This window comes from Lactuca saligna, chromosome 3 (assembly GCF_052625555.1).
Source record: "Lactuca saligna cultivar CGN05327 chromosome 3, ASM5262555v1, whole genome shotgun sequence".
Taxonomy (NCBI): domain Eukaryota; kingdom Viridiplantae; phylum Streptophyta; class Magnoliopsida; order Asterales; family Asteraceae; genus Lactuca; species Lactuca saligna.
The window spans coordinates 30,438,813-30,448,636 of NC_136419.1; the positions used below are offsets into that span (position 1 = coordinate 30,438,813).

General features: G+C 35.0%; 3 protein-coding genes across 4 annotated transcripts; 1 reads left to right on the forward strand and 2 right to left on the reverse strand.

Moving 5' to 3' along the window:
• Window positions 1-1,714: 1,714 nt before the first annotated feature.
• On the reverse strand, window positions 1,715-2,986 carry LOC145034962 (large ribosomal subunit protein eL36y-like). Of its 2 annotated transcripts, none has more exons than XM_078983537.1 (4): window positions 2,851-2,986; window positions 2,292-2,401; window positions 1,992-2,191; window positions 1,715-1,865 (listed from the first exon to the last, which is right to left on the reverse strand). In XM_078983537.1, exons 2-4 carry the CDS (start codon window positions 2,391-2,393, stop codon window positions 1,835-1,837), a joined length of 333 nt encoding a protein of 110 aa, XP_078839663.1. In that variant the 5' UTR covers window positions 2,394-2,401; window positions 2,851-2,986; the 3' UTR covers window positions 1,715-1,834. The 2 variants fall into 2 exon arrangements, with proteins under 2 accessions (XP_078839663.1, XP_078839664.1); XM_078983538.1 differs by having other exon boundaries at window positions 2,292-2,396; window positions 2,851-2,976.
• Window positions 2,987-4,379: 1,393 nt separating this feature from the next.
• Window positions 4,380-5,857, forward strand: LOC145034964 (integral membrane family protein). Its single transcript, XM_078983541.1, has 5 exons — window positions 4,380-4,753; window positions 4,855-5,218; window positions 5,303-5,373; window positions 5,467-5,565; window positions 5,651-5,857. Exons 1-5 carry the CDS (start codon window positions 4,454-4,456, stop codon window positions 5,744-5,746), a joined length of 930 nt encoding a protein of 309 aa, XP_078839667.1. The 5' UTR covers window positions 4,380-4,453; the 3' UTR covers window positions 5,747-5,857.
• A 34-nt stretch (window positions 5,858-5,891) lies between these two features.
• On the reverse strand, window positions 5,892-9,460 carry LOC145034963 (E3 ubiquitin-protein ligase ORTHRUS 2-like). The gene is made up of 9 exons (XM_078983539.1): window positions 8,882-9,460; window positions 8,155-8,687; window positions 7,835-7,960; window positions 7,640-7,739; window positions 7,491-7,552; window positions 7,298-7,400; window positions 7,071-7,215; window positions 6,757-6,974; window positions 5,892-6,669 (listed from the first exon to the last, which is right to left on the reverse strand). Exons 1-9 carry the CDS (start codon window positions 9,347-9,349, stop codon window positions 6,076-6,078), a joined length of 2,349 nt encoding a protein of 782 aa, XP_078839665.1. The 5' UTR covers window positions 9,350-9,460; the 3' UTR covers window positions 5,892-6,075.
• Window positions 9,461-9,824: the final 364 nt, after the last annotated feature.

Consider the following 9,824-nt stretch of genomic DNA (forward strand, 5'->3'; position numbering starts at 1 on the left):
TATTGTTTTATTTCAAAATTACATTATATATAAGAGTGAATGTTTGAATTACATTACAACTGTGGTGAGAAAATGATGGGTGTTATGCAAGGATTTATAAAATTGAAGGGATTACATAAAGGTGGCGTAATTGTTGTATGTGATTGTTAGCCCTAATAATGATAATAATAATCTTCATATCTAATAAAAGAATAGTTTTATTCTCCTCTTAACATGTGTCATTTTATTAAGTCTCCTAATTAATGCATATTTAATTCTCATTTTGCAATGTCTCGTCATATTATATCTCCTAATTAATACATGATATTTGTAAACCTATTCATTATATATTTCAAATTTCAAATTTTAAGTTTGTCATTCTAATTACATTAAATTAATAACATTAGAATAAAAGTTAAAATAAACTTAATATAAATTATAAAGTGATATAATTTCACATATTTATTTAAATCAATGATTAAAATTTATATAACTAAAAATCTCTTAATTAATAATTTATTTAAAATAATTAATTAATAATTTATTTAAAATAATTAATTAATAATTTTTAGTTTTTTTTTTAAGTTTAATTAAGTTTTTAACTGTGGTTCTCACGGGTTATAAACTAGTAATATAATAAATTAGGTAATAAGGATTACAATTTAAACTTGTGATGACGGTTGAATTTGTGTAAAAGTGAGGAGGCAATTAATAACATTTTATATTTTTAATTAACGAGAAAAAAGCAAAGAGTGACAAGTGACAATTTAATTAACGAGAAGTAGATGGTTTGGCAATGATAATGGCAATGGGTTAAGGGATTGCCAAAGCACCCACATTAGTGCTCTCAATAGATTTGCAAAGTGCCACATAGGTTAAATGAAAAAGACACGTAGTTATAAACTTGTAACTACAATAAGGCGTGCAACCTAATTATACCGGGACCATTCTTTAAAACAAACAAACGTCAACAATTAATCTACTTGTTATATTTTGTTTGATCCACAATTTGAAAAAGACTTCAAATAGCATTGATGTAAGTTTTTAATGCAAACCATGACTTGGCATAATTAAGAGACTATTGATATGGATGATCGTAGAAGAATAACCTTTATCTTATTGATAAGACATGATTCTTTTATATGCTTTTTATGAAGATCTTGGGCAGAGGCAAAAAAGGGCAAGAAAGCAAGTAAAAGTCGTAGAAGATGCTCAAGCCCAATGGGAAAAATAAGGCATCAAGGTAATTGTTCGTAATGAGTCCAAAAGGGTCAATGCTCAAAATTAGTTTTAAATAGAAAAACCATTAGTCAATAGTCTTCTAACTGTTCTCGTTCTTAAATTCAAGGGACATATATGGATTTAGAAGTAAAATATATTTGTTGATTAAAAACTAAAGACAATAATGAAACAAGATGTAAGGGTACAAAACCAGATCGATAAAGTTATTGAAAAGATGCTCCTTTTTAAATCTCTCAACTAAAAGAATGATCAAAGGGTATAAAGCAACCGGGTGGGTGAGGTCAAAGATGGTGTTGTGTGGAAAGTTGGTGGATCGATTCAAGACTTCTTTTACGCAATACAAAGCTTTTTTGTATGAAAATAGCCTTTGAAATCTCCACCACAAAAAAAATTCTGATAAATGTTTTTTTTTTAAATCGTGAATTTTTGAAAAAAAAAATTAGTAACATTCCACATTAACATATTGAACTACATAAAATGGAACAAAACCGTATAATAGAGAAGACATATCTTTTCAAAAGAAATAGTACAAAGGCACCCAATCTCAGCTTAAGTTGAATTTTTACTTTAAGTAATAAAAATAGTTAACAAAATTATGCTAAAAAATTAAATCTCACTTCTTCTTCTCCGCACCTCCACCAGACCTACAATTATTTTATTTTATTTTAAATAATAATAAGAAGAAGAAGAACAAGTTGATAACATCAAATAATTAAAACTAGTACAAATTAAACAGAAATTATAAAAAAGAAAAGAAAAAAATAGAATACCTCATCTTGCGAAGCACACTAGACATCTCCTCTCTCTTCTTCTTTGCTCTCTTGTGGGTACCCAACTTTCTCTTGGCCACCTTAAGGGCACGTTTGTCTTTTCCAACTTTCAACAACTCCGTAATCCTCTTCTCATATGGTGCAAATCCAGCTACTTCACGGATTAAATTCCTCACAAAATGAGACCTTTTGCTTGTTTTCTACACAAAAATATACCATTTTTTTCAATCATACATAATCAAAGACTCAAACTATACTACCAAGATTTGAGAAAATCTCAAAAACGAAAGTTGTACTTACGCCTTTCCTATCAGATGGGCGAGGAGCCAACTCTTTCTTGGTGACAACATGACCTTTGTTCAACCCAACAAACAGCCCTGTGTTTGGCTGTTTTGGAGCCATCACCTACACTGCATCAAATGTGTTAGTTTCACATCGATTAAACAGTTTGGATTTTGTCACATCTTCAAATGCATTGAATCATCATCTTTCTATCAAATCCGCGTTAAGAATTTTTGCTAATAACTCCTATCATGAGGATTCTATCGAATGCATTGATAAAAAAATAAATAAATAACAAAATCCCCTTTTTTAAGTTAGTTCAGCATTGAAACCGACATGATCAATTAGGGTAAGTAATCGTCTATACATCAGAATCTAAGGAAAAACACGGAATATAACACTTCGAATCATCAGTTAATTATCAAAATCAAATCATCAAATGCATCAGATCAGATGAACAGGCGTATGTCAACTCATAATGTGCAAAGTTTAACGGGCGTTAAGAATTCAATATGATCATAAAATAAAATACAGAATCAGTGTAAGATGTAAATTCTATATTGGAGAAGACGCGTACCTCGGCGTATTTCTGAATCGGCGTAATATGAAAGGAGAAACAACGGGAAGAAGATTAGGGTTTTAGGTCAGGACATCATTTTAATTTAAGAAACTGAGAATGGGTTTTACTTTAGGCTTCTGTATGTTAAACTAAGGCCCATCTTCAAGCTACGCCACTATTGGGCCATATATAAGACCCACGGGCACGGCCATGAGTTTGGTAAACCGGATTTTTCTTTCTTTTTGGACCGGTATTGAAACGGTTTCGGTTTGAATGATACGTTGTTAAAGGAACCGGAACTAGAACCGGTAGAACCGCCGGGCCGGTTCGGTTCTTGATTTTGGCCGAAGCCGGTTCCCGGTCCTTCAATAAACATATCAAAGTCAAGTCCCAACTTCTTGAAGCAGCTAAACTTCATACTTATATAGGTAGTTCTTTTGTTAAAAATAAGTTTGGTTCGATTTTTTTATAAAACAGGAAAATAACCGGTTCTCGAATTTTATAAAAACCGGTGGCTCAGTTCTAACCGGTTATGTTTTGAAAACAAAACCGGTTCCGATTCTCAAGAAATCAGTTTGTGTTATGCACCTTTACATTATATATATATATATATATATATATATATATATATATATATATATAATAACAACACGTATACTTTGAAAAAGTGTATTTAAAATTAGAGTATAAGACCTTTTTCAGTTAAATTATCAAAAAAGTTAACTAAGTTTGTCTTTTTACAGCATCAAGTAATATATTACATATTGAAACTTACTTGACCATAAAATGCGTAAATATTTTTAGATCCACCATAATGATGAGGTCGACTGTTGTGTAAAACATATTTGGATTCTTGGCTTGACCTACCTAACACATCCAGGGACCCTTTCTTAGAAAATAATAATGAAACTTCCGGCTAAATAATTTTTGAAGCAAGTTTGTAGTTGTAGATAATACTAGTAAACAGATTAACATTGAATGACCGAGCCTCATAGAGAGAGCATATGTGGGTACGTAAACCAAAAAACAAACCACAAGGACGAAGAATGCTACACTATAAGGATATGACATAATTCATAATTGTGGTAATTGGTAAACCATAAGGAGATCAGTTGATATAATTTTACAAAGCAATGTTAGCAAAATAAATTATACTTAGAAAACATTTCCATTCTGGTGATTATAATATGGCTGCAATAAGATTTTTAAAATTGTGTTCGGCGTTAGTTTTTAGCTTATAAATTAAAATTAGGTTATGAATAAAGTTGGTTCAACTTGTTTATCGAAAACTAGTGATTGTGTTGACTGACCTTAATATAATTTTTTAATTTATAAATTCGCTTATTGATAAATCAAATAGTATCAAAAATTTAGTTTACAATCTAACAATAAACTATTTTTTATATACCAAAGATAACCTTAGCTAATTAATAAGTTAGGATAAATTATTTTTATAGTCTCAAAAAATACTAAAATGCAATAAACTTTAAAAAAAATAATAATAATAAATATACAAACCAAGCAAAGACTTGCAAGAAAGATATAGTTTTGGCATAATTTGATACGGGTTTGTAGGTGTCGATAACTGTGACCTCTCAACCTAATAAACCAACAACCCGCAATGAGCATCCTTGTGGATATGGCTATGGTTACTGCAACTTCATCACCTCCTGCTCTTCTTTTCTCCGATACCAAACTCCCCTCCTCTTATGGCTACATGAAACTCACTTCTACTCACGCCACCACCACCACCACCACCACCACCCATCTTTTTAGGGTTTCAACACAACTCCAACTCCATAGACACAGAGGGGTCAAGTGCCAAGCTGCCGGAGACGACGGTTTATTGGAACCTCCAACTCCAAGAGTCTATCAAGGAATTTACGGCCCCTGGTCCGTTGATTCCTCCGATATCCGTGAGGTGACTTATTCACACATTCATTCGTAATACTACCATATGCATATCATCATTTTCATTCATTCAGTTGCTGTTTGGTGTTGGTGTTGGTGTTGGTGTTGCAGGTCATTTCATACAGGTCCGGATTAGTTACAGCTGCAACATCCTTTGTTCTTGCATCATCAACTGCTTTCCTGCCTGATGATTTCTTCGTCACTGATTTCTTGAAGCAAAATATCGATATTCTGTACGCAATCGGAGCTACTGGATTAGGGTTATCACTGGTTTTGATTCATATTTATGTAACTGAGATTAAGAGAACTCTTCAAGCTCTATGGGCTCTTGGTGTTGTCGGATCATTTGCAGCAAAAATATGTCTCGCTCAACCTGCAGATGAAAGTTTGATACGATATGTCATCGACAATCCTTCTGCAGTCTGGTTCGTTGGTCCACTATTTGCAGCCCTAACTGGTCTTGTATTCAAAGAAGGTAATCAATCTTTTTTTTATTAAAAAACGAAAACAAAACAGATTGTTTGAATTCCTATTCGACTGATTAAACAATCAAAAACAGGGCTTTGCTATGGGAAATTGGAAGCTGGTATTCTAACATTCATCATTCCCTCAGTTCTTCTCGGACACCTGGTACGATTCTTCTGAAACCATTTTCATTGATGATTATTACTTCACTTTCGCTCCATTAATCATCGTCTTTCTTTGTTTCTTTTTCTGAATCAGAGTGGGCTAATGGATGATGGTGTTAAGGTCAGTCTCCTTGGCGTTTGGATGGCACTTTTTGTTATATTTGCAGCAAGAAAGTTCACTCAGCCTATTAAGGTAGATTTCATTTCACATTCTGTGTAATTGAAAATTTGAAACTAAAACACACATATTTCTGATTAACCCTTATATGTATTTCCAGGATGACATTGGAGACAAATCTGTGTTTTTGTTCGATGCTCTACCCGAAGAAGAAAAGGCAGCTTTGGTAAAGAAACTTGAGCAACAGAAGCCTTAAGAATCATCATGTACATCCATCCTCACATTCATTACAAATATACTGTAATAATAAACATAACCCTGTAACAAATTTTGAGCTATAGATAGAAGAAGTTCATAAACCAGTAAATATGACACCAAAATAGTAGTAGATGTAGATGATATGATATTAACCAACCAATATATATAAGTTTCATGACTGTTACAAAAATAAGACTACTACCAGTACCAGACTTGAAAATGGCATTAGTTTCCAAAAATTGCCCATATCAATCAATCCACAATCTTGTTAAAATAAAAAAGAATCAGACATCCTAAATGAACCATGCAAGAGACATTATTACCCTCCTATTCATCCTGCTGAGCCACTGCCTTCTTGCTTCTGGTATTGGCTCCTGGACTTGAAGGTGATGGTGAAGCTGCAATTTTTCCACCACCATTCTTCTTCTTCTTTGGAGTAGTCTTGTTGCCTCCCTTTCCTTCTTCATCAACCTTTGGATCTTTTGTTTCAGTCAATTCTGGCTTCACACTTGCAGACTCCTCCTCATGTAGCTTCTTCTTAGGTGTGTTATCAGTAACACCTGCTGCTTTCCTTTTCTTGTTAGCTTTACCTTTAGGAGAAGCTTTTTCAATGGCTTCCTTAGCTTTACCTTTTGGTGAAGCCTTTTCAATGGCTTCCTTGTTATCATTTTCCTTAACAGCTGAATCATCAGATGCAACTTTCCCTACATCACCTGCCTCAATCATCTCATCTTTCACATCAGCCTTTGACTCTTCAACTTTCTCATCAACCTCAATATTCATCATATCCTTTTCTTCCTTATCTTTATCTTCTTCCATAACATCACACTTGTCATTTTCTTCTCCAGAACCTGCACTTTCCTCTGCTTCTTTTGTCTGCCTCTGAAGTGATTCAATAACACTCATCAATTCTCTATTCACCTGTCAAAAACAATAAATGAACATGCTTATTTAGATTCATCACAGATTATAACCACTACTACTTTGTATGGGGAAAAATAATAATACCTGTGGATTCTGGAGGTATTCAGAGATGTCATTAGTGCAAGATGGGCATTTCATGACATTCTTCTGTGCCCTAAGTGTTCGCCTCCCTTCACATGTCCTCTCCTTTATAAAGGTTTGACCAGAAAAAGCATTCTCCAAACATGACTTACAGAAATTATGTGCACATGGAGTTGTAAGAGGAAAATTCATCACGTTGTGACAAATAAGACAGCAAAACTCTGTAGTACAAGATATATACTTAGCTCATCAGATAAACAAAAATGTAGATTTTACTTTCTATAAAAGTAACAAATAGTTAAAAAAATAAAACTGACCTTTCAGGAGTCTTTCACTCACAGACATCATATGTGTTTTACGCCTGACTGTTCTTGGAACTTTGCCAGCCTCCATATCACCAGTGTCAGCATGCTTTCTGCTTCCAGGGGGAGGAATTTTCCATAGCCAAGAAGCTTTTTCCTCCTGCAAATATCAGGGTTTATCAAAATCATTGAATTGTAAAAGGATCATCGCTAAAACAGACATAAGCACAAGATTATCTCACATCATAATCCCAGGAAGGAAGACCCTTCCTATCTGTTATATCTGTTGCTTCCTTGAGTTCCTTGATGACAGGTAAAGGTCTTGGGCGATCACCAATTTCATCACTGCAAATTTATAATCAAATGTAAATAACTTTAATAAAACCCATTTAGAAACTTCATATAAACATTGAAATCATGAGATCAATCACAAACCTTGTCCATGGAGCAGGATCATTGTCACAGCGAACAAAAAGATACCTGCATACCTTGTATCCCTGTCAGAAAGTAAATGTTAAACACCACTTTAGAAAAACAAAGACTATATGTAATATCAAGCAATTGTGTGGTGTTCAAAATCTTACTTGAATTCCAGGTTTCCTCCAGCATTTTTCAATCCTGTATACTCCATCATATCTAACCCCTTTCTCAGGCGCATAAGAAGAACGTTTTTCCTTGTGTGACCTGTCAGGTTAATAAACATTATCGTAAGACACTTATAATATTTATGAATCTACAAAGGATAAAGTAGCTAGATTCATAATCAGATAAGAACATACCTTACAACACGAACAGGGTAGCCCTTTTTGCAGCTAACTCGTAAGGCTTCATTTGATTTATCAAACTTCTGATCAAATGATTGAGTCTTGTTTGTCCTTTTGTTTCCACTCAAGTCTCTTCCACCACTGTCCATAAGAAACAAGGAAGGATAGATTAAAATATATCACCAAACACACAATACTTCTCATGGTGAAATAGAATTATGCAACAAGAAGTCAAAACTTCCAAAAAGATGACACTAGTTTTGGTATCAAAGCCCTTTTACTCCCAACAAAAATCACATCAAGAAACAAAAAAAGCCACACAAAACATTGCATACCTTCCTGTATATAGGAACCACTCTCCATGATCTTCATCATCTTCATATCCTCCAGATAGTGCAACAGATTGTGCACCATATTCAGATTGACCACAAATCCCAGCAACATGAGGAAGATGAGCCCCCCATTGTCTACATTCCATACGATCCTCCCAAGTTTCACCAACAAGAACGCCCATTCCTCTCTCTGGGTCGTTCGCAGCAGTAATGGGTCCAAAATGATCTGGAGGAACTGTCACGAATATCTTTCCACTGCATGCATTAGCCTTCCCTGTCTTCTTTGCCCTCTCAGTGGTGTACGCTTTGTCTGGTTTGTTCTGATTCAGAACAGAAAAGTAGGCTTTAGGTGGTCCTGAAGCAGCATTTGACTTTGTCATCCTCGCCATTCTGATTGCTATAACAAGGGATGAGTTGATTCGAGGCTGACTCGCCATTTTAGGAGGAATCGAAGTTCTACAAACGACACATGTTCGTTTCCCCTGGCCAACCCATTTCTCGAAGCACTTCAAACAAAAGTTGTGGCCACAGGGTGTCTGTAACATGAAAAGAGAAACTTTAAATAGTGCTACTCAATGAAATTAACTTGTTAAGATATTTTCCATAACGAAACCATTGAAACTTCTTTTAGTGGTTTAATCAACAAAGTTTATAAACGATTAAAAGAACAGAGCAATGGATCTAAACCTATGTTAATTACTTTTAAACAAATAGCTCTAAGAAACATTACCGTGACTGGTCGCTCCGGCAGCTGCATGCAAAAGGAGCAGTTAAAGCTACTGCTGAGAATCTTTAGAACATCGGTACCACCGGCGCCGGCGGCCTCTATTTTGTCATCGGCCGGTTTATCGCCATCGTCGGAACCTCCTCCACTCAAGAGTTGCTGGCGTCTTTTGGCCTTCTCTTGGTCGGAGAGTGAGACATCAGACTCAATGGCTCGAATGGCCGCAACAAGCGCACCGGACGGTTCAGATCCCGATGTGACGTTAGAGGGAGGCGGAGAAGTAATGAGATTTGAACAGTCGGGACACTCCCATTGTGCAGCATCGGCTAGGGTTTGGGGACGAGCTGAAAGACAATCAAGATGCCAGGGAGTGACGCAGGTCTTGCAGGTAATCTTCTCTTCTTCCGGTGGGTTGATTTTGCAGATCATGCAGCAGCCATCTCCGTCGCAGGGAAGGTCGCTATCATGCGCCATGGGTGGGGTAGAGGGAGGGAAGGAGGGAGGGAGATTGATCAGGTATATGGGAGTAAAATCAGTAGGTATATGCTTGATGATGATGATGATAATGTCGAAGACGATGATGGAGAATATATTATATTAATACACGGCAACTTTTGGTGCGATGAACAGTGCATTTGAAATTTTTGGAATTGGGGAAATTGAAAATATTGAAAAAGTTTGGATTTGAATTTTCCCTCTTCTTTGCGATTCCAAAAATGGGAAATATTTTATGGCCTCACAAATCTTGGATTGAAACCATTTTTCCACGTTCACAACTTTCTCTGAAAAAATGTCACGTATTTTCAAACTCCATGAACATGACATCATGTATTCATCTTCTCTATTTTAGCTTGATACTTAACCCAATTTAATATTATATTTATATTAAAAAACTAATTTCTCTCTCATCCTACAAAATTATTTGTTTCGTACCATCAATTAATAATTT